We start from the raw sequence: 23,811 nt of genomic DNA, 5'->3' as shown, positions 1-23,811 counted from the left end.
AACTGATCAATCTGCAGTGCCAGCTCAAACAGTTTATGGGGGTTTAGGCCCATGTTCTACCCTGTGGCATCCTTCGTTACGACAGCACAACACGGAAAGACAAAGACTATTTCTGGAAGGAAAGGGACCGAACAATGTGAATATTCATACCAAAAAAGGACACCAGAGTCACTACACACAAAACTAGTCACACAAATCCTTTTTTCCCATTAATCAAGGTTTTGGAGATGAATATGAGACAAACAGTGATTTTACCATCAGCTCTACCAGATTCCACAGAGGGAGAGAGGCCGGGAGCCTGCCTGGTAAGAATTCCTTACCCTTCTGCTGGCTTGTCAGGTCCTTGGTTCCCTTCATTGCAGCTTCCAGAAGAGCAGAGCAGCTTTGGTATCCTGTTCACAGCACTAAAACTGGAGGGGCCAATGAAAACTTCCCCTTTGTCCTCTGAAGTTTCACTGAAAATCGCTGACAAAAAAGGCAGGTTAATAAGAGAAAAGGCATACAAATTTATTTGATCACAGTTTTACACGTACACAGGACACTTCAGAATGAAGACCTGAAGGGGAGGCTGGGCACAGTGTCACATGCCTGTGACCTCAGCACTTTGGGAGGCTGAGGAGGGAGTATGCCTTGGGGACAAGAGTTTAAGGTCAGCCTTAGGAACAAAGCAAGATTCCATCTGTACAAAAAATTTTAAAATTAGCCAGGTATGCTGGTCCCAGGAGTTTGAGGCTGCGTGAGCTGTGATTGTGTCACCGAGCTCCAGCTCGGGTGACAGTGTGAGACCCTGTCCCTTAAAAAGTGAATATAAATAAAATAAATAAAAGATACAGGGGAAATTGTCCACTTTTATGCTTAGGTTCAACCGAGTATGGACAGCCATGTAGAAATATGACGGGTCAAAAAAAGAGTATGATCTAATGCTATAGACTGACTGGGAGAAACTCAGCAATGCTGTCTATCTAGATTCTTTTTGACCTCTATGCATTCCCTCCTTCCGGATGTGGGACAGGACCCAGTCTGGAATGGGATTCAACAGTCTAAATGTGGGGTAGAAGCCTCTTCGGAATGGATTTCAACAATCTGGAACAGTCAGTCAAACGAGGCAGGTCAGATCATTTCTTTATGGCGAGTTTTTTTTGTTGTTGTTGTTGTTTTTTGTTTGTTTGTTTGTTTGTTTTGAGACAGAGTCTCGCTCTGTCGTCCAGGCTGGAGGGCAGTGGTGCAACCTCGGCTCACTGCAAGCTCCGCCTCCTGGGTTCACCCCATTCTCCTGCCTCAGCCTCCCGAGTAGCTGGGACTACAGGTGCCCGCCACCTCGCCCGGCTAGTTTTTTGTATTTTTAGTAGAGACGGGGTTTCACCATGTTGGCCAGGATGGTCTCGATCTTCTGACCTCATGATCCACCCGCCTTGGCCTCCCAAAGTGCCGGGATTACAGGCGTGAGCCACCGTGCCCGGCCTATGGCCAGTTTTTATACAGAAAGGCCGGGAGAAAGAGAAAGTTAGAGTAATATTTTTAGGTTTTGTTGCTGGCTTCTATGACCCACCTGGGGGAAGAGGAATTCTAGTTTCCATGGCTAGCCTCGGGGGAAAATGAGAGGCCAGAGACAGAAGGGCAGGAGAAAGTCCGAGAGGGCACCACCACAGTAAAGATCCAGGGCAGTTCTGCTTCAGACCTTCATGTGTGGCTGCCATTTTCTGGGATCCTGGAATAGCCACAGCCATCTGCAAAAGAGGCTGGGCAATGTCATCTTTTGGCTATATGTGCTCAGTAAAAATTTCGGGTTCTGTTTATTTGAGAGAAGAGAGAACAAACATATAGTCAGCAATAAACAGTTTCTGCCATAGAGTCAAAGTTACACAGATTCAGAACTGGAGAAAATGTAGGACTATAGACAGTCTCCAAAGGATGAAATGAGGAAGAAGAGCAAAGAAAAAAAGAAAAGGAGTAGAAACCCCTCTTCGCTTGTTGTTAATACTAACCGGCTAAAGAAAAATTTTATAAAGGTTTCAAAGTGAAAACATACTTCTAGCCTCTACAATGTATTCATTGTTCATTAATCTCTTAAAAAGCAAGATGAATTCTGCCAGAGCTACTAAACATTTGTTTTCTACTAAACATGTAGACATTGTTTATTCAATTTATTTAGATAAATGCTTGTAAACAATAATTTAGATAAATTACAGTTATATTAATCATGAGTATCATTTGAAAAAATTTTGTTTGAGACAGAGTCTGGCTCTGTTGCCCAAGCTGGAATGCAGTGGCTCAATCTCTGCTCACTGCAACCTCCACCTCCTCTGTTCAAGTGATTCTCCTGCATCAGCCTCCTGAGAAGCTGGGATTACAGGCCTGCGCCACCATGCCCGGCTAATTTTTGTAATTTTAGTAGAGACAGGGTTTCACCATATTGGCCAGGCTAGTCTGGAACTCCTAACCTCAAGTGATCATCTACCTCTGCCTCCCAAATTGCTGGGATTACAGGCATGAGCCACCGTGCCTGGCCTATCATGCTTATTATAAAAATTAATGATGGTTTAAAATTATGTCTTTGGGGCTGGGCACAGTGGCTTACGCCTGTAATCCCAGCACTTTGGGAGGCCGAGGGGGGCGTGGATCACCTGAGGTCAGGAGTTCGAGACCAGCCTGGCCAACATGGTGAAATCCCGTCTCTACTAAAAATACAAAAATTAGCTGGGCGTGGTGGCGCATGCCTGTAATCCCAGCTACTGGTTGGTGAGGGGGGTGGAGCGGGGCTGAGGCAGGAGTATCGCTTGAACCCAGGAGGTGGAGGTTGCAGTGAGCTGAGATCACACCACTGCACTCCAGCCTGGGCAACAGAGGGAGATTTCATCTCAAAAACAAACAACAACAACAAAAAGAAACACTGCATCTTGGGGAGCAGGAGTGGGAGAAGAAAGGTGGGTTTGATTATGAAAAGACAAGAGTTCCGGGCGCAGTGGCTCAGGCCTGTAATCCCAGCACTTGGGAGGCCAAGGCGGGCGGATTCCCTGAGGTCATGAGTTTGAGACCAGCCTGACCAACGTGGTGAAACTTCGTCTGTACTGAAAATACAAAAATTAGCCAAGCGTGGTGGCGGGCGCCTGTAATTCCAGGTATATAGGAGACTGAGGCAGGAGAATCGCTTGAACCCGGGAGGTGGAGGTTGCAGTGAGCTGAGACCAGGCCATTGCACTCCAACCTGGGCAACAAAAGCGAAACTTTGTCTCAAACAAACAAACAAACAAAAAAACAAAAAAGAAAGAAAAGAAAAAAGATTTTCAGGGAGACAGAACTGCTCTGTATCTTTACCATGGTGGTGGAAACATGAAACTACACATGCATTAAAATTTCATGAACTAAATATACACACACATACAAATAAAACTGGGGAAAATTTGAAGATTGATGGGTTGTATCAATGCCATTATTTCACTCATGATATTGTATGATAGTTTTGCGAAGTGTTACCTTTGAGGGTACACAGGATTGCTCTGAGTACCCTCAATTTCCTATAACTTCATGAATGTACATGAAGGCTGTAGGTTCCATCGCGAAATGGAAAATTTAATTTTAAAAAGTCTCAGCTGATGAAAATGATTCTACAAGTATTCGGTTAATTTTTTAAAAATGAAAAAATGCTCAATTTGTAATTATTGTATTGAGAGATCTCTCGCCACTGTTCTTTTGCTACCAGAGCAGATTTTTTTTCATGAAATTATTATGAACTCTTTTTCAAAATCTACCACACAACATACATACTATCACACAAGCATTGTTTAACTTTTTATTAGACACTGGGTTAAAAGAGTTTAAATGTGCCTTTTTTTAGTGTAAATGGCAGTATGCTCTGTGTACTGTTCTATAACTTGGTTTTTTCATGTATTTGTCTTGGAGATATTTCCACTTCACTAAATAAATATTCTCATTCTTGCTGTTGCAGAGTATTCCATAACAAATGCATTATAGTTTATCCACTCTGGAATGATAGACATTTACATTTTTTCCAATATATATGCTTTTATTTGCCTCTTCTACACTTATGTGGATTTCTCCAGAGTAGCTATCGAGAAGTTAAATCCCTGGGCGGGCACGGTGGGTGACTCACGCCTGTAATACCAGCACTTTGGAAGGCCAAGGTGGGTGGATCACAAGGTCAGGAGATTGAGACCATCCTGGCCAACATAGTGAAACCCCATCTCTACTAGAAATACAAAAGTGAGCTGGGCATGATGGCACATGCCTGTAATCCCAGCTACTCGGGAGGCTGAGGCAGGAGAATCACTTGAACCAGGGAGTCTGAGGTTGTAGTGAGCCGAGGTCACGGCACTGCACTCCAGCCTAGGGACAGAATGAGACTCCATCTCAAAAAAAGTAAAAATAAAAATTAAAAAAAAGAAGAACTTAAATACCTGAATAAAGGGGCATATGCATATAAAAACTTAATAGATACTGACCTATGGCCCTCCAAAAAAGGCTATAACAGCTTACATTGCTAATGCAGTGTACCCATTTTTTTATATCATCATTTGGTGTCATCAAACCTTTCCATTGTTGACAATCTAATTTGGAAAAATCTAGTATCTTTTTATAAGTAAACTTTTTTGTTGAAGTATAAACATGAATACAGAATAATGCATAAACCAAATGTATGTATAGTTCAACCAATTTTTACAAAGTGATGGCTGGGAGAGGTGACTCATGCCTGTAATCCCAGCACTTTGGGATGCTGAGGTGGGCAGATCACTTGAGGTCAGGAGTTCGAGACTAGCCTGGCTAGCATGGTGAAACTCCATTTCTATGAAAAATACAATAATTAGCTGGGCATAGTGGCACATGCCTATAATCCCAGCTACTCAGAAGGCTGAAGCACAAGAATCACTTGAAGGCAGGAAGTGGAGGTTGCAGTGGGCCAAGATTGCACCACTGCACTCCAGCCTGAGACACAGAGCAAGACTCTTTCTCAAAACACAAAACAAAACAAAACAAAACAAACAAAAAAAGTGAGCCTGCCCATGTAACCCTAGCCCATTTGAAGACATGATTACCACCAGCTCAGAAATCTCCATTGCATTCCTACCCAGTACTACTCCTCTCAAACATAACTGATGGCAGCGGCTGCTACCATCACACCAGCTGCAGCAGTGAGGCACCCCTGGAGCTGGGCACTCCTTGGAGCTGGTGGGAGGCCCGCACTTTCTGAGTTGGGGTGGGAGCTACCCAGGTGCCACTGCAGCCCCGCAAACTGCGGCTGTGGACCCAGGCCTCATGGTCTATGGAGCAGGTAGAAGCCCCGCCCTCCTGGGCAGGGCTACAGCTGCCCAAACTATGGCTGTGTATCCGAGCCTCCCTATGCTCTTGAAGGAGGCCAGGAGCAGGCAGGATCTGCCCTCCCGGGTGCAGCTGCAGCCCCCACGACCAACAGCTGCAGACCTGGGCCCAACTGCATGGAGCAGGCAGGAGTTGGGAACAAGCAGGATCCCCGAGTTGGCAGGGTGGGAGCTCCCAGGTGCAGCTGTGGCCACCCTCCCAGACACAGGACCTGGGCATCTCTGCAGCCTGCACCCTCGGGTGGCCAGGAAGCCCCCCTCCCCACAATCCCTGCAGGCTCAGGAGTGTCTGCTCCCACTGCCTGACCTCTCTCCTCTCCCAGCACCTGCTCAGATCTCTCCAAGTGGGGTTGGGCCGAATACCTGGGCCACGAATGGCAGCAGGAGTCAGAGAGTTTGCTGGGCAGAAGGGGCTGGGGTCCCCAGCAAGGCACCACCTTCAGGTCATGGAGGGCCTGAAGGCTGAGAGCCAGGTCACCAGTCCCACACACCAGAGCAGGGACTCCCTGCTGCCTATGGCCACCCATGGACCAATCTGCATGCACTTCTTACCCTATGAGATCCATAAAAGCCGGGGGCTTAGCCACAGGACTAGAGAGGATGGCCAGAGCAGGATAGAGGATGCAGAGGACAGAGATGAGGGGATGACCAGTTGCAGAGAAGAGCTACCATCTGCTGACAGTTTGAGAGGACTGCACAGACCTGAAAACAACCTGCCTGCAGAGAAGAGCCACCCTCTCCAGGGCCTCCTCTCTGCTGGGAGCAGCAGATGATGGGACAACCAGTGGGCAGAGAGGAGCTACCCTCTCCAGGGTCTCCTCTATGCTGAGAACTGAACACTTGACAGGAGGACCTGCAGAGAGGAGACACCCACTGAGGGTTTCCTCTGAGCTGTTCTAACACTTAATAAAGCTTATCTTCACCTTGTTCATCCTTCTCTTGTCTGTGTACCTCATTCTTCCTGGACACAGGACAAGAACTTGAACAAAGGCGCCACTGGTCACAGAGGTTTCTAGGAAGAAAATCGACAACCCAAAGATCCCATAACATAACTACTGTCTGATGTTCTAATAGTATAAGGCAGTTTTGCCTATTTTTTGAATTTTATATAAGTGAAATAATATAATATGTTCTTTTGTGTATCTTGCTTTAGATCAACATTATATTTGTTTTTGTTTTTGTTTTGAGACAAGGTCTCACTCACTCACCCGGGCAGGAATGCAGTAGCGTGATCACTGCTCACCGCACCATTGACCTCCCAGGCTCAAGTGAACTTCCCACCTCAGTTTCCCAAGTGGCTGGAACTATGGGTGCATGCCATCACATCCAGCTAAATTTTTTAATTTTTCATAGAGACAAGGTCTCACTACATCGCCCAGGCTGGTCTCAAACTCCTGAGCTCAAGCAATTCAACCACCCTGGCCTCCCAAAGTGCCATGAGCCGCCATGCTTGGCCAAATCAACATTATTATCATTTAGATTGTCCAAGTTGGCCTGGCACAGTGGCTCATGCCTGTAATCCGAGCACTTTGGGAGGCCAAGGTGGGCAGATCACCTGAGGTCAGAAGTTCAAAACCAGCCTGGCCAAAATGGCGAAACCCCATCTCTACTAAAAATACAAAAATTAGCCAGGTGTGGTGGCAGTCGCCTGTAATCCCAGGTACTCAGGAGGCTGAGGCATGAGAATTGCTTGAACCCGGGAGGTGGAGGTTGCAGTGAGCCGATTTCGTGCCATTGCACTCCCGCCTGGGCAACAGACTTAGACTCTGTCTCAAAGCAACAACAACAACAAAAAAAAATTGTTGTGTGGCAGTACTTTGTTCATTTTCATTGAAATATTATTATTCCGTTGTATGAGTATACTACAATTTGTACACATTTTGCTTTTGATGGATAATAAAGTTGATTGTAGTTTGGTGCTATTATAAATCATGCTGCTATAAATGTTGTCATACAAGTCTTTTGTTAAATATATATATTTACCATACACACACACACACATTTCCTACTGGGTCTACACCTAAAAGTGTATACTTTGCCAGGTCATAGGGTATGGATATGTTTAGCTTTATTATATAAAGCCCAACAGTAAATGGTAGCCCCAATTTATACCCCCATCAGTAGCAAATGAAATATCCAGTAACTCCATATCCTCTACCGTTAAAAAGTTTAACCACTTTAAAAGATATGGAATTACATCTTATTATTGTCTTCATCTGAACTTCTTTGCTAATGATGTTGAGTTGCTCTTTTATGTTTATTACTCATTTATATATCCTACTTTATAAAAAGTCTGGTCAAAATTTTGGTCAATTTTTGAGGGGTTGTACATGGATTCTTTATATATTCTGGGTACAAATCCTGTGTTTTATATGTGTGTATGTGTATATTTACATATATATATACACATATATATAATATTTTGCCATTGAGTAGCTTGCCTTTTTACTCTCTTAATATTGACTTTTTATTAAGAGAAATTCTCAGTGTTAACAAGATACAATTAAACAATCTTTTTCTTTAGTATCAGTGATTTTTGTCCAGTTTAAAAACTCTTTGCCTACCTCAAGATCACATTATCTTACATTATTTTCTAGAAGCTGTATTGTTTTCCCTAAGTATAAAATCTATGTAAACTTGACGTCTGGGTACATGTAAGGTAGGAGTACAGACACACTGTCATCCCTATAAATATCTAACTGGTACAGCACAGTTTATTGACAAAATCACCCTTTCCTCCCTGTGCTATAGTATTACCTTTGTCACAAATCAAGTGAATACATATGTGTGGGTCTTTTTCTGGACACTATTCTTTTCCATTGATCTATTTGTCAATCTTGGAGCCAAAGCGATACCATTTTATTCTAACAATTATTTTATCTTAATAATAAGATGGGATATCTAGCAGGTAGAGGCTTTCTAGTCTTGTTCTTCTTTAAGATTCTCTTGGCTATTTTTGACCTTTTGAAATTACATGTAAATTTGAAATCAGCATGTCAATTTTTACCCAAAAATGATGAAATTTGTACTGGACTGTATTGAATCTATACATGAATTTGGGAAGACTTGACATGTTTCCATTAGTAAGTCTTTCTAGCCATGAATTTGGTGTAGCTCTCCATTTATTTAGGTTTTCTATTATTCTTCTCAGAAATATTATATATTTGGATATGTAGTTTTGTTTTTGTTTTTGGTTTTTGTTTGTTTGTTTGTTTGTTTTTGATGGAGTCTTGCTCTGTTGCCAGGTTGGAGTGCAGTGGCGCGATCTCAGCTCACTGCAATCTCTGCCTCCTGGGTTCAAGTGATCCCCCTGCCTCAGCCTCCTGAGTAGCTGAGGCTACAGGCACGCACCACCATGCCTGGCTAATTTTTTGTATTTCAGTAGAGATGGAGTTTCACCATGTTGTCCAGGTTGGTCATGAACTCCTGACCTCAAGTGATCCACCTACCTCAGCCTCGCAAAGTGCTGGGATTACAGGTGTGAGCCACCGCACCCAGACAGATCTTTTTTTTTTTTTTTTTTTTTTTGAGACAGAGTCTCGCTCTGTCACCCAGGCTGGAGTGCAGTGGCACGATCTCAGCTCACTGCAATCTCTGCCTCCCGGGTTCAAGTGATTCTCCTGCCTCAGCCTCCCGAGTGGCTGGGATTACAGGCACCAGCCACCACGCCTGGCTAATTTTTGTATTTTCAGTAGAGACAAGGTTTCACCATGTTGGCTAGGCTGGCCTCAAACTCCTAACCTCAAGTGATCTACCTGCCTCACCCTCCCAAAGTGCTGGGATTACAGGCGTGAGCCACTGTGCCCAGTGATATGTAGAGATCTTATACTATTTCAAATTTATTCCTGTGTATAAATGTTTCTTCAGGTAATTGTACATTTTATCATCTAAAAGTTTTACTTTCTAATTTATTATGGCTATAATATAGCAATACAATTGAATTTTCTATATTGACATTATATTTATTCTTTCCATTGCTCTTCATTTATTTCTGCATTTTCGTGCATCCATCTAAGATCATTTTCTCTTTAGCATGAAGAATTCCCTTTAGCAATTCTTTGTGTGGGTCTGTTAGTGGTAATTTTTCCCTCAGTTTTTGGTTTATAAATACATTTTTATCTTATCTTCATTTTTGAGGAATCTTTTGCTGGGTATACAATTTTAGGTTAGCTTCTTTAAAGATATTCAACTTTTTATAACTTCCATTATTTTTGTTGAAAAGTCAGGTGTAGGCCGGGGATGGTGGCTCACGCCTGTAATCCCAGCACGTTGGGAGGCCAAGGCAGGTGGATCACGAGGTGAGGAATTCAAAACCAGCCTGGCCAAGATGGTGAAACCCCGTGTCTACTAAAAATACAAAAAAAAATAATAATAATAAGCCTGACATGGTGGTGGGTACCTGTAATCCCAGCTTCTCAGGAGGCTGAGGCAGAGAATTGCTTGCACCCGGAGGCGGAGTTTGCAGTGAACCGAGATCGCACCGTTGCACTCCAGCATGGGCGACAGAGTGAGACTCTGTCTCAAGAAAAGTCAGATGTAAGTTTTATTGTTGCCCTTTTGAAAGTAATATGTCTTTTTAAGCTATACTTTTTAGAGATTTTTCTCTTTGTCAATTTTTGGGATTTGAGTAAGATATCCCCATGTATTATTTTCTTTTAAATTTATCTTGTTTGGGTTTTGTAGAGCTGGAATCTACAGACTGAAAACATTCATTTATTTGGGGAAATATTCAGCCAAAATATCCTAATATATTGCTGTGTCTACCCCATTATCTCTCTCGTTTCCTTCTGGGGCCCAATTACATATCAACATTTCTTCCACTCTCTCCACATTGTCTCTTACATTCTTTTCCGAATTTTCAACACATTTTCCCATGTTTTATACTAGATCTTAACAAATAATCTAGTTTTTCAGTTCACTAATCCTGCCTTCTGCTGTGTTTGATCCACTGTTAAACCAATCTAAGAGTTCTCAATTTCCATTATTGTACTTTTCAGTTCTAGGATTTACATTTGATACATTTTCACAGGTTTCAGTTTCTGGTGAAATTCTCCACTTTGTCAGCTATGTTACTGAATATATATTAATCATGTATATATTTTAACTCTGCACCCATAGTTATGACCTCTTATTGGGTCCTAATATTATTAATTTGTGTTTTTTAATTTGATCTTCTAAACATTTATCTGTTTATCTTTTCACATAACCAGCTATTGGTTTTATCAATTACTCTACTGATTTTTATTTGTTTTTAATTTTTAATTTCTTCTATTATCTTTATTAATTCTCTTCTTTCATTTTCTTTTAATTTGTAATTTGCTTACTAAATTATAAGATTAAGTTTAGGATTATTTTAAATATTTCTTTTTAAAAAAAAAGTACTTGAAAATATAAAAGTTCTTTAAGTTCTATTGGCTTTATTCCTTGTATTGTAGTTGTTTAACTTTCATTCTTTCATTTTTAATTAGTTTGTAATTTTTGTGTTTATTTTCTTTTAACTCAAGATTTATTCAAAAATGTGATTTTTTTTTCTTAATTTCCAAGAGGATATTTTTGCTGTCCTTTTATGTTAATTTCTAATTTTACTATATTGTGGTAAGCAGAATGTACTATAAAATCTTTGCCTTTTTTCTCTTCATTGAGATTTTCTTTGTGACATAACACATGGTCAATTTTTGTCACTGCTCCAAGTATGATTGAAAAAGAATTAGTACTATTTGCTTATTGGGTTCAAATTCTATACCACCTACAGATATTAAATTGAGAATTTTAAAATCACTTATTTAAATCTTTTTCTCTATTTTTATTATTTAATCTATCTATTTATGGAAGAGGTATGATAAAAATCTTTTACTCTGATGGTGGATTTACCTAGTCTACTCTTTCCACTAGTTATTTGCTTTTATATTTTAAAACAATGTCTTCAGATCCACAAGGATCATTAATTTAACATCTTCTAGGTAGTGTGTAACTTTTATAAAGATGAAATATATATTGCCCTTAAATATAATTCACTTAGAATTTTATTTTTATCTTTATATTTTTAGAGATAAGGTCTCACTATGTTGCCCGGATGGTCTTGAACTCCTGGTCTCAAGCAGTCCTTCTGCTTCAACTTCCCTCCTGAGTAGCTGAAATTATAGGCACAAGCTACTGCACGAGGCTGGAATTCTATTCTGACTGTCATTACTATTACTACATCTGTTTCCTCCTTATTAGCATTTGCCTATTAAGAATTTATTTCTGGCTGGGCACGGTGGCTCATGCCTGTAATACCAGCACTTTGGGAGGCTGAGGCTGGCAGATAACCTGAGGCCAGGAGTTCGAGACCAGCCTGGCCAACATGGCAAAACCTCGTCTCTACTAAAAATACAAAACATTAGCCAGGCATGGTGGCAGGCACCTGTAATCCCAGCTACTTGGGAGGCTGAGGCAGGAGAATTGCTTGAGCCAGGGAGGTGGAGGCTGCAGTGAGCCAAGATTGTGCCACTGCACTCCAGCCTGGGCAACAAAAGCAAAATTCTGTCTCAAAAAAAAAAAAAAAAAAAAAATTGATTTCTTAATAGATGAATTAAACTTATTCATATTTATTGTAATTATTTATATATTTGGACTTATTTGTTTTATTGTTTTACCATTTTCTTTTCTTTTTAATAGAGACAAAGATTTGCTCTATTATCCAGGCTAGAGTGCAGTGCTGTGATCATAGCTCACTGTAACCTCAATTTCCTGGGTGCAAGTGATCCTCCTAACTCAGCCTCCTGTGTAGGTAGGACTACAGACACATGCCACCATGCCCAGGTATTTTTTTCATTTCTTGTAGAAATGGAGTCTCAATATGTTGCCCAGGTTGGTCTCAAACTCCTGACCTCAAGTGATCCTCCCGCCTCAGCCTCTCAAAGTGCTGACACTACAGCCGTGAGCCCCTAATATTTCTTTAACCAATTTAATCCTTCCATTTTCTTTTTTTCTCCTGGAACTCATATTAATCAAACATTGGACTTATAGATTTAATCCTCAATGTCTCATATTTTCTATTTATTTATCTTTTTGTTCAATAGAGTAGATGTCCTTATATTTATCTTCCAAAATTTTAAACAAAAAAGTTAAGGTCAGTAATCATATTAATAGTTTTAATTTCCAAGAGCTCGCTCTTATTCTGATTGCTCCTTTGTCAAATATTCTGCTCTCATGAATGTCTTATTAATTACTTCTCAAATCTCTCTGAGGTATTAACTAAACAGTGTATCAATTTCTAGAAAGAATTATCTATTTTTTCCTGAAAGAAAATAACTAGTTATAGGTCCTTTTGAGTGCAAAGGCAAACTATTCCATATACCATATAGACCTTCAATTCATTTTCTTGATTTCTGTCAACTTTACCTTTTATCTTCTCTCTTCCTTGCTATCGCTAGTTCTGGCTATTCTGTGGTATTCTGCTGGAAGGCAGCTGCCTCCTTTGGCTGCAGTCCCTTTCCATGGTTATTCTAGGCTGCTGCTTCTTCAGTCAACATCCTTCCAATTTCTTCAAAAATGTATGAAAAATCTTCCATACTGACCATGCTGATGGTCAACCACAACTCCTACTTTTTGTTTTTATAAATATATGCCCTTTTAAGTCTTTTAACAGGTATTTTAATAAAATTTCAAAAGAGGGGTCAAATGTATATCTTTCTTTCCTTCTTACCTCCTTTCTTTCTTTTCTTCTTTCTTTTCTCCTCTCTCTCTTTCTCTTTCTTTCTCTCTCTTTATTTTTTTGACAGAATTTTGCTCTGTCACCCAGGCTGGAGTGCAGTGGTGCAATCAAGGCTCACTGTAGCCTCAATCTCTTGGCCTCAAGTGATCCTCCCACCTCAGCCTCCTGGATAGCTGGAATTACAGGTGTGCACTACCACACCTGGCTAATTTTTATTTTTTGTAGAGAGAGGGTTTCACCATGTTGTCCAAGCTGGTCTCTAACTCCTGAACTTAGGCAATCACCCTGCCTCAGCCTCTCAAACTGCTGGGATTACAGGCATGAGCCACCACACTTGGCCCAAATGTGCATTTTTCTTCCATCTTTAATCACAATTCCTAGTTGATTCATCTTTAATAGATGCAAAATCTCTTGTGTCTCTCTATAAATGTTAATTATATTTGTTCTAAACTCTTTTTCTAATTTGTCCTTTTTAATTTTTTTTTTCCTTTTTTTAGAGACAGGGTCTCACTCTGTCACCCGGGCAGAGTGTACTGGTGTGATCATGGCTCACTGCAGCCTCAACCTCCCTGGCTCAAGCGATCCTCCTGCTTCTACCTCCCAAATGCTAGGATAACAGGTGTGAGTCACTGCACCCGGCCTCAGGTTTTAATGTTTCTTGAATATTATACCCTTTTTTTGTTTGCTGGGTTTTTTCTTTTTCAAATGTAGATCTTTTGAGTGTGTGTCCACCTTGGTAACTGAGATTCCCTGTTAGCCTAAGAACAGGTGGGATCTGTTTATTGCATTCTACCTGCAGGATTTTTGAAGAAGAAAATGGTAGATGTGGAGTTTGACAAGGTGTGTATCTTAGTCCATTTTCTGTTCCTTATAACAGAATGCCTAAAACTGGGTAATTTATAAAGAAAAAAATTTATTTCTTACAGTTATGGAGCCTGGGAAGTTCAGGGTCAAAGAGGCATATCTGGTGAGAGCCATCTTGCTGGTGGGGACTCCCTTGTGGTGGCCTTGGGCAGTGAGCCCGTGGAGTGTACCCTAACCTGTCCTCTGAAACTATTCTGTCCTCCTATGCCTCTGGGCCTGTGATAGTAGGGGCACCCTCTAAGATCTTCAAAATGCCTTTGGGATCTTTCTTCCCTCGTCTAAAGGAATGGCACCTGTCTCCTTTTTATCCAAACTAATCTCTTTAGCAAATAGTCACTGGGCTGCACCCTTGGTTTCCTCTGCTAAAAATGCTTTTTAACTCTTTACATGCTCAGGCTGAGAGTTATCCAAATCCTTCCACTCTGCTTCCCTTTTCATGATAAATTCTACCTTTAAATTATTTCTTTGCTCCTGAATATCAGCATAAGCTGTCAAATGTAATCATGTAGCTCCTTCTACATTTGGCTTAGGAATTTCTTTTGCCAGATACCCTAGTTCATTAATCTCAAGTTTGGCTTTCCACAACGCCCTCAGGCATAGACACAGTTCAGCCAAGTTCTTTGCCAATTTATAACAAGGATGGCCTTTACTCCAGTTTCCAATATCACCTTCCTCAGTTCCATCTCAAATCTCAGCAGAATGGCCTTTACTGTCCATATTTCTATCTGTATTCTGGTTACAATCACTTAACAAATCCTGGCGGGGTGCAGTGGCTCACACCTGTAATCCCAGCACTTTGGGAGGCCAAGGTAGGTGGATCACGAGGTCAGGAGACTGAGACCATCCTGACTAACACAGTGAAACCCTGCCTCTACTAAAAATATGAAAAAATTAGCCAAGTGTGCTGGCGGGTGCCTATAGTCCCAGCTACTCAGGAGGCTGAGGCAGGAGAATGGCGTGAACCCAGGAGGTGGAGCTTGCAGTGAGCCAAGATTGCACCATTGCACTCCAACCTGGGCGACAGAGTCTCAAAAAAAAAAAAAAAAAACAAATCTCTAAGAAGTTCCAAATGTTCCCTTGTCTTTTTGTTTTCTGAGTCTCACCAGAATCACCCTTGATATCGCATTCACTGAAATACAGTCACTTTATAGCCTGCTCCTCCAAACTCTTCCAGCCCCCGCTCATTACCTAGTTCCAAAGCTGCTTCCCCATTTTCAGGTATTCGTCATCAGTAAAATCCCACTTCTTGGTGCCAATTTTCTGTTTTCGTTCATTTTCTGTTGCTTATAACAGAATGCCTGAAATAGGATAAGTTATAAAGAAAAGGAATTCATTTCTTACAGTTGTGGAGGCCGGGGAGCCCAAGGTCAAGGGGGCATCTCATGAGAACCTTCTTGCTGCTGGGAACTCTCTGCAGCATCCCAAGGCGGCACAGGGCATCACATGGTGAGGAAGCTGAGCGTGTTAACTTGCTAACTCAGGTCTCTCTTCCTTTTCTTGTAAAGCCACCACTTCCTCTCTCATGACAACACATTAATCCATTAACCCATGAATGGATTAGTCCATTCATGAAGGCAGAGACCTCATGACCTATCACCTCTTAAAGGTCCCACCGCTCAATACTGCACATTGGGGATTAAGTTTTGAAATGAATTTTGGAGGAGACACGCAAACCTAGCAGTGGGCTAGGACCAGTCTCAACTTGTGGGGCCTCTCTCTTCCTCCTAAATGTCAGAAGCCATCCAGGGCACTGTCCTGCCTTTTCAGTAAAAGTGTACATGGACTGCCTCTTGCCACCACCTTTTGGGGAAAATTCTTCTGCTATCCACTGCAAGCACAAGTAGGGATAAGGTTGAGAGGCTGACTTGGCTCTTCCTACAGTGATACTTCAATCAATAACCCATAGAATTGTCCAAGGGCCACTATTGATAACCAAAGCTTCTTTCTGTGTGCTTACAGCACTCCAAGAGTCACTTCCACTTCTGAATAAGGCCTTTATTATGCAACTGTTATTTGTTCACCTTCAATTCAATCCCATGTGCCTTCTATTTTTCAAGTATTCTTACAATGTCTGGCCCATGAGAGCACACCTTCATGTATTTAAATTCTGGGCATGTTCATGTATGCACAAGTGTGTGTGTATCTAAGTTTTCTGTAATTTTCAGAGATCTTTGGAAAAGGGAAGAGAAGTGGGAAAAGGACAGAATTTGTTGTCTGCCATCTCAATACAACCTCCTTGCTAAATTTCCAATTACATATTCAACTCTTTTAATCCCAAACACAGACAACTGCTAGTATCATATGATCTAATTTGGAAATCTCTGCTTCTGAGATTATGTCATATGATCTCAATTTAAGACTTGGTGCCCATACTACAACTGACATCTGCATGACACATGTGAATAAATTTCATTCTTCATCCACAAAATTATCTTTCAGATTTTAATACTGGATCTCAAAAGTATTGAGAGTTCTGTATTACAGAGATTCTTACAAATACAAAACAGCAATACATGCCAGGCACAGTGGCTCATGCCTGTAATCCCAACACTTCGGGAGGCCAAGGCAGGCAGATCACTTGAGGTGAGGGGTTTGAGACCAGCCTGGCCAACATGGTAAAACACTGTCTCTACTAAAAATGCAAAAATTAGCTGGGTGTGGTGGGTACACATGTAGTCCCAGCTACTAGGGAGACTGAGGCAGGAAAATTGCTTGAACCTGGGAGGTGGAGGTTGCAGTGAGCTGAGATGGAGCCACTGCACTCCAGCCTGGGTGACAGGACAAGACTATCTCAAATAAATAAGTAAATTAATTAATTAATTAAATCAATAAATAAAGCAAGTTTAAAAAACAGCAATTCAAATAATCTTTTTGCTTAACTATAACAAAATAGAAAAAAAATTAACTTTTCTAAAAAAAAGTTGTGTTAAAATTCAAAAATAAGAAAAAGCAACTCAAAAGGATCCTGAAACATTATTTGCTTATCACTCATCCCTAAAATTACTTCAACCAACAGTCTTTTGCCAATGCTAATAAATTCAGAAATAATTTAACACTGTTTGAGAGTTGCCATTTAAATTCCAAACTTTGAAATCTAAAATAGTCTCTGATCAGATGTACAATGGAAATTTTATAGAAAGATCATTACGTGGTAAATTGGTTGCAAAAAGAAGAAATTTTATAGAAAGAAATACAATCCTCAAATAAAATAAACTAAAAATATTCCTAAGGATTAATTCTAAGGAGTTCAACAAAACAATTTTTAATATATTTTTAAAATATTTAATGCACATCTAACATGTCCCAGACACTGTTCTAGGCATGGGGATATTTCAATGAACAAAATAAACAAAACTCCCTGTTTTTTGGAATTTACATGCTAGTATATACATATGATCATATAATCTTAATAATATGAACTTGGCCTTTTCCTATAGAAAATACTACTAAGGTAAATAAATGTTTTAAGACCAAACACATATCTCCCATAGCTGTCTATCACACAACAACATAAAAATATATTTGAAAATATTTATAATACAGAGATACATTTAGCTACTGACTTCAAAACATTAGAAAATAAAGATCTTGTAAGAGAATGCAAGTAAAGTCAAACGTCCTAAAACTTACCTGAGTTAAGTGATTCACTTGTAAAGGGAGGTATTGACCAGATTTTACGTAAGTGTACTAGATTTTAGATAACTCTTAACAGATGTGAATTTATATACTAAAACTAAATATCCAAAATAATTCAGATACCAGAACTGTGGACACAGGAAAACACTGGTTCTAGGAGGAGCAAGATTTTGATCATCTACAGTCCCACTTTACATATGGTAGCTACTTACACCTGTGGTTAACTTTGAATTAATTACAATTTAAAAATTAAAAATTCAGGCCAGGCACAGCGACTCACACTTGTAATCCCAGCACTTTGGGAGGCCAAGGCAGATGGATCACTTGAGGTCAGGAGTTCAAGACCAGCCTGGACAACATGGTGAAATCCCATCTCTTCTAAAAATAAAAATAAAAATAAAAATAAAATTAGCCGGGCGTGGTGGCATGTGCCTGTCATCCCAGCTACTCGGGAGGCTGAAACAGGAGAATCACCTGAATCCTGGAGGCAGAGGTTGCAGTGAGCTGAGATCATACCACTGCACACCAGCCTGGGTGACAGAGCAAAACTCTGTCTCAAAAAAAAAAAATCAGCTCCTCAGTCACACTAGCCACATTTCAAGCGCACAATTGCCACATAAGGCCGGTGACTACCATGCTGGACAGTGCAGCTACGGTACATTTCCAATGCTGTAGGAAAGTCATATGGCCCGCGCTGCTGTGGGGAATCAGAAGAGGCACGCCATTCCTGGGAAGAACAAACACCTCTTAGAGAGGTTTAAAAAATTTGCCATTAACACGGAAAAAAAATCTTCTATTTCCATTCCTCCATCTTATTTTCTCACGTCCTAGACAATGTTTCTTTTTTTTTATTCTTTCTCTCCCTATTTTCTCACATTTTTCCTATCCTTTTTTCTTATTTTTCTCTCACTACTTTTTCTAACAAAAACATGCAGTCCATCTTTAATGATTTGATGCATTTATTTAGGGTTTTTAAAATTTGTCAATGTTAAAATGTAAGGAGCTGAATGAACATTATTTCTAATGTGTTTTCAAAAAAATAAAAAAGCCATATTTAGCGGAGACTGTTTTTTAAGGTATGTGACCTTAGGTGTGTTTCCCCCACCTGAGAACATTATTCTTCCATAGAAAGGGTTTCTCACCATTGGAATCCGGGGTGAAAAAAAATTTGCAATTCTAGTTCTGGCCTCTGGGATTTCCTTGCGCTGAGGGCGGGCTCAGTCCTCTGGGCCGCGAAGTGGGCGCGGAACCTGTCCGTCCGCCGAACTCCTACTGCCACCTAGCGGAGAGAAGGCGCAAGGGCTCCTTCTCCACTGGCGGTTGCCAGGCAACGAAGGCACGCCCCGGCTCACGTTAAGGAGAGGGCGCAGACCGAAGGACACTGAAAGAGCTGTAACAACCCCACTTTCGATTGGCTGAAGAGCTCTCATTCTTCTCATGAGCCAATGAGAAGAGGCACGCGGATGTCGTCAGACGCTATGCGACTCCTCCCACCCACGCTCTGGCAACGCGTCTGGATACCGCGGTGGCTTACGTCGGACCTGCAGGCCTTGACTGCCCCATGCGCACCCCACAGCTCGCGCTCCTGCAAGTGTTCCTCCTGATGTTCCCCGATGGCGTCCGGCCCCAGCCCTCTTCCTCCCCATCAGGGGCAGTGCCCACGTCTTTGGACCTGCAGCCAGGAACGGTTGGCGGAACCCTCCAGTCCTCTTCAGAGGCGACTGCAACTCGCCCAGCAATGCCTGGGATCTCTACAGTGGTCCCTACTCTCGTGACCCCGTCGGCGCCTGGGAATAGGACTGTGGACCTCTTCCCAGGTGAGGGAAAACGTTGTGGGGGTGGAAACTTACTTGTGAGATCTAAAATTCTGTGAGCAAAGTTGAACTGCCACAAAGCAGGAGTGGGGCAGTCGGAAGGAGGGTGAGCACCTGGGAGAGTTTGGGGATCCTCATCCCACTCAGTCTGTGTTGTCCTTTCATAGTCTTACCGATCTGTGTCTGTGACTTGACTCCTGGCGCCTGCGATATAAATTGCTGCTGCGACAGGGACTGCTATCTTCTCCATCCAAGGACAGTCTTCTCCTTCTGCCTTCCTGGCAGTGTAAGGTGAGCTTCGTTGCTCAGATGGAATCCTAAAGGGATTGGAGCCTACAATGGGTAACATTTGGATGTAAGAAGAGTTAGGCTTTGTGCCTCCTGCCCCTACTTCCACTCCTAGGACATTCCCTTGGTTTTTCCTAGGAACTGCCTTTTCTGATTCTCTAGAGCAGGGCTGGCCAGTAGAATAAGACCTTCGTGTCGTCCTATAGGTGTCCAAGGAGTCCTCTCTTTGGCATCTGGCCGATATTGCTAGGGCACTCTTCTAGAAGGGGCACCCGCCCCTTCTAAATATATCTTCTCCTTCCTCTTTCCTCACAGGTCTTCAAGCTGGGTTTGTGTAGACAACTCTCTTATCTTCAGGAGTAATTCCCCATTTCCTTCAAGAGTTTTCATGGATTCTAATGGAATCAGGCAGTTTTGTGTACATGTGAACAACTGTGAGTAGAAACATGTTGGCTGTTCTCATTTGCTAACACAGGAGTGTTATCATTTGTCTTCCCTGGGCCACATCGGAAGAATCGTCTTGGGTCACACGTAAAATACACTAACAATAGCTGATGAGTTTAAAAAAAAACAGCAAAAAAACTCTTAGTGTTTTAAGAAAGTTTATGAATTTGTGTTGTTGGGCTGCATTCAGAGCCGTCCTGGGCTGCATGCGGCCGGTGGGTCGCAGGTTGGACAAGCTTGGTCTAACATTTATTGAGAATTGGCTTTTATTCTGGCCTTTTTTTCCATTTCCTTCTTTTTTAAACTTTTTTTTCTTTTGTCCTTTGAATCTCTACCCCTTTCTGCCTTTTCTTTCTTATTACTGAATACATTTGCTTTTTTTTTCTTTTTTCTTTTTTCTTTTTGAGACCGAGCCTCCCTCTGTCATCAGGCTGGAGTGCAGTGGCATGATCTGAGCTCACTGCAGCCTCCACCTCCAAGGTTCAAGTGATTCTCCTGCCTCAGCCTCCCGAGTAGCTGGAACTACAGGCGCGTGCCACCAGGACCAGCTAAATTTTGTATTTTTAGTAGAGACGGAGTTTCGCAGTGTTGGCCAGGATGGTCTTGATCTCTTGACCTCGTGACCCGCCCGCCTCAACCTCCCAAAGTGCTGGGATTACAGGTGTGAGCCACCGTGAACCAGCCACATTTGCAACATTTTATGTTCTATTGGCTGCGGATCAGAAAACTCATAAATAGCTTTAATTTCAATCCTTTTAATCATTCCTCTTAACTCAGATAATCACAGATAGACTATATCCCCCACTTACTACAATCTCCATGAGGGTACTAACTGAATCCCCAGTGCCTAACACATAGTAAGCACCAAATAATGTTTGAATGAATATCTTTGACAAATGAGTCTATGCCAACCTTATTTTCATTTCATGAGGCAACAGTGTAGGAGGAGCATTGGATTAGGATCTCAGTCCTGCCATTTCCTTACCAGCTATACAGACTTGGGCAAATCCCTTAGCATTTCTAGGCCCGTTTCTTCAACTACAAAGTGAGAAATAGTATCATTGGCTTTGTATACAAAAGTGCTCTACAACTGTAGAGTACAATAAAGATTTGAGATTATTTTTGGGGATGGTGAGTGGACTTAAAAATTTGCTGGTGATGGCTATAACATTTCTAAAGATGTTAAGCTAATCTATCTTTTTAAAATGTCTATGAAGCAAAATAATGTTCCTGCACAAAATGGATTTAAAGGTCTCTTGCATCCTGGAAGTCACCTCATCCTGATTTCATCTGTCTGTTAATAAGATTTGCAAAACTATATTTGTCTCAGAAAACAACCAATTTTTGGTTTGGGGGGCCTTGAATTTGAAAGCAGTTATCAGGAGCCTTGTGGTTATTTAGATCATAATAGGGTAAAGGGAACAAGGTGAATACTTCATTTTAAGATAAGGTTGTGGCCTGGCGCAGTGGCTCACACCTGTAATCTCAGCACTTTGGGAGGCCGAGGTGGGCAGATCACTTGAGGTCAGGAGTTTGAGACCAGCCTGACCAACATGGTGAAACCCTGTCTCTACTAAAAATACAAAAAATTATCCAGGCATGGTAGTGGGCACCTGTAATCTCAGCTACTTGGGAGGCTGAGGCAGGCGAATCATGTGAGCCTGGGAGGCAGGCGGAGGTTGCAGTGAGCTGAGATTGCACCACTGCACTCCAGCCTGGGTGACAGAGCGAGAGTCTGTCTCAAAAAAAGGTAATGTTGTCTCTTCTTTTCCAAACATTTTACTGCCTTTTAAATCCAGCCTTATAATCATGCTCCAGGGTTATTGCAATGGCACCTACCTGGGGCTCCCTGCTTTTGATCCCCACTCCTGCCTCCCATACCATCCTGCACACTCCTTCGGGATCAGTGGATCTGAACTTTCTTTAACCAACACCACCTGAGGGAGGAATATGGCCACTTCCAATAGTAATTATGGTTCATTACATCAATGAACTTTTCCCTGAATGAGGCTGGGGTGTACATTCATGTTTAGTCTGAAAAAGACAGAAGTTTCCCTTTGCTTCTGATTATTTGCCCACCTTCCTCACATATATACACATAGCATATACACAAAGTATACACAGCTATGGAGAATCACTTCACTAGATTAATCTTTCTATAACATTGCATTATGTTGCTTCCTTACTCAGAAACCTCCATTACTTCCCACTTCCCGTAAAATAGCATCCAACTTCTTAGCTGGCCAGTCAAATCTCCTATTTGATCCAACTCAGTGTTCCTGGCTCTTTTAGCATTACTCTCTGCTTGACCCTCTGCTTTGGCCGAACTCATCTACTCGTTGTCCTCAAGATATGCCCTGTATTTTTCCCAAGTTTGTATTTGCTTTTCTTTCTGACTCTATAGTTCCTTTTTCTTTCTGCATTTTGAAATACCTGTATTTTCCATGAGTGTTTTCTTGCTCATCTATTGGAAGTAAGCCCATCCTCAGAAGTTCTAAAGCATTTTGTTTGAGTCACCCTCTTAGAACCTATAGGATTTCTTATATTGTTATTAGTTTATGTAAACATCATATCTTTCCAGGTAAATTGTCAACACCATGAAAGGATGGACCATATCTTTGTTTCCCCATGGTGCTTAGTATCTATTGGTACAGCCAGGCCTGGTGGCTCGTCCTGTAATCCCAGCACTTTGGAAGGCCAGGGCAGGAGGATTGCATGAGCCCAGGAGTTCGAGACCAATCCTGGCAACATAGCGAGACCCAGTCTTTACAAAACATAGTAAAATTAGCTGGGTGTGGTGGCGCATGCCTGTAGTACCAGCTACTTGGGAGGCTGAAGTGGGAGGATTGCTTGAGCCCAGGAGTTCGAGGCTGCAGTGAGCTGTGATCATGCTACTGTACTGCAGCCAGGGCAACAGAGTGAGATCCTGTCTCCAAAATAAAACAAAATTTAAAAAAAAGTATCTACTGATAATGATCATCAGCAAATTATGTTTTTAGTCAAAGTCTGTGCAGCATACTGGAGTGGGGAAAAACACCAGGAATAGGAGTCTGCAGTCTACTCTCGGCTCTGCAAGCTGGCGCTCTGGCTTTTTGCTACTCTTTTACCTCTGAGGATCGAAATTTCCTCATGGGATTAGGTCAGATGGTCTGTAGGTTTCCTTTGACATCTGAAATTGTAATAGAAGTCTAAATACCTTTAAGCTCTTTTAGGTGTAATATATCATCTATGATGGTAGAAATTTTAGGCAAAAATTCTACTTAGCCTATATTTATCATCACTACCGCCAATATCTTTGCACCGAAGTGAGAGATAAAATGTTAACTTTCTCTTATTCATTTAAGCCATGAAAAAATAGCTAGATAGATATTTTGCCATCTCAGTTCACCTTCTTTCTTAGCTTAACTTTAACTTTTATTTCATTTATAAAGATACAAATAACTGCATTTTACATGAGGTAAATATCTCTTCCATGTGGTTTTCAGGGTATGAGTTCCGAAGGAAATGTTAAAATAGCTCTTGGAAGCGTTAGGGTTTGAAGATTTCAGATCAGAGGTGGAAAGTGGCCCATAGACCAGCAGCATCAGCATCACCTGTTTCAGAGCAATGCTTTTCAGATTCTAATATGCATACACATTACCTGGAGATCTTGTTAACATGAAGATTTTCATTCAGGTCTGGGGAGTGGCCTGAGAGTCCGCATTTCTGAGAAGCTCCCAGGTGATCCCTGAGCTAC

General features: G+C 41.5%; 2 protein-coding genes across 2 annotated transcripts in view; one reads left to right on the top strand and one right to left on the bottom strand.

Annotated features, from left to right (window-relative positions):
- Positions 1-15,360, bottom strand: part of CC2D2B (coiled-coil and C2 domain containing 2B) — a 344,324-nt gene extending 328,964 nt beyond the window's left edge. The window contains exons 1-2 of the mRNA XM_050802958.1: positions 15,235-15,360; positions 321-465 (exon numbers count right to left, since the gene is read on the bottom strand). The gene's annotated coding sequence lies outside the window, so the exon portion shown is untranslated. The remainder of the gene's footprint in view (positions 1-320; positions 466-15,234) is intronic.
- Positions 1-23,811, top strand: part of TCTN3 (tectonic family member 3) — a 156,657-nt gene that overhangs the window by 114,093 nt on the left and 18,753 nt on the right. Inside the window, exons 2-4 of the mRNA XM_050802890.1 lie at positions 19,067-19,346; positions 19,511-19,634; positions 19,947-20,065. Of these exons, the coding sequence (XP_050658847.1) occupies positions 19,091-19,346; positions 19,511-19,634; positions 19,947-20,065 (499 nt within the window). The 5' untranslated portion in view covers positions 19,067-19,090. The remainder of the gene's footprint in view (positions 1-19,066; positions 19,347-19,510; positions 19,635-19,946; positions 20,066-23,811) is intronic.

This window comes from Macaca thibetana, chromosome 9 (genome assembly GCF_024542745.1).
Source record: "Macaca thibetana thibetana isolate TM-01 chromosome 9, ASM2454274v1, whole genome shotgun sequence".
NCBI lineage: Eukaryota > Metazoa > Chordata > Mammalia > Primates > Cercopithecidae > Macaca > Macaca thibetana.
Note: the sequence above shows the minus strand (reverse complement) of the source record. Positions and strands in the feature narration are given on the sequence as shown.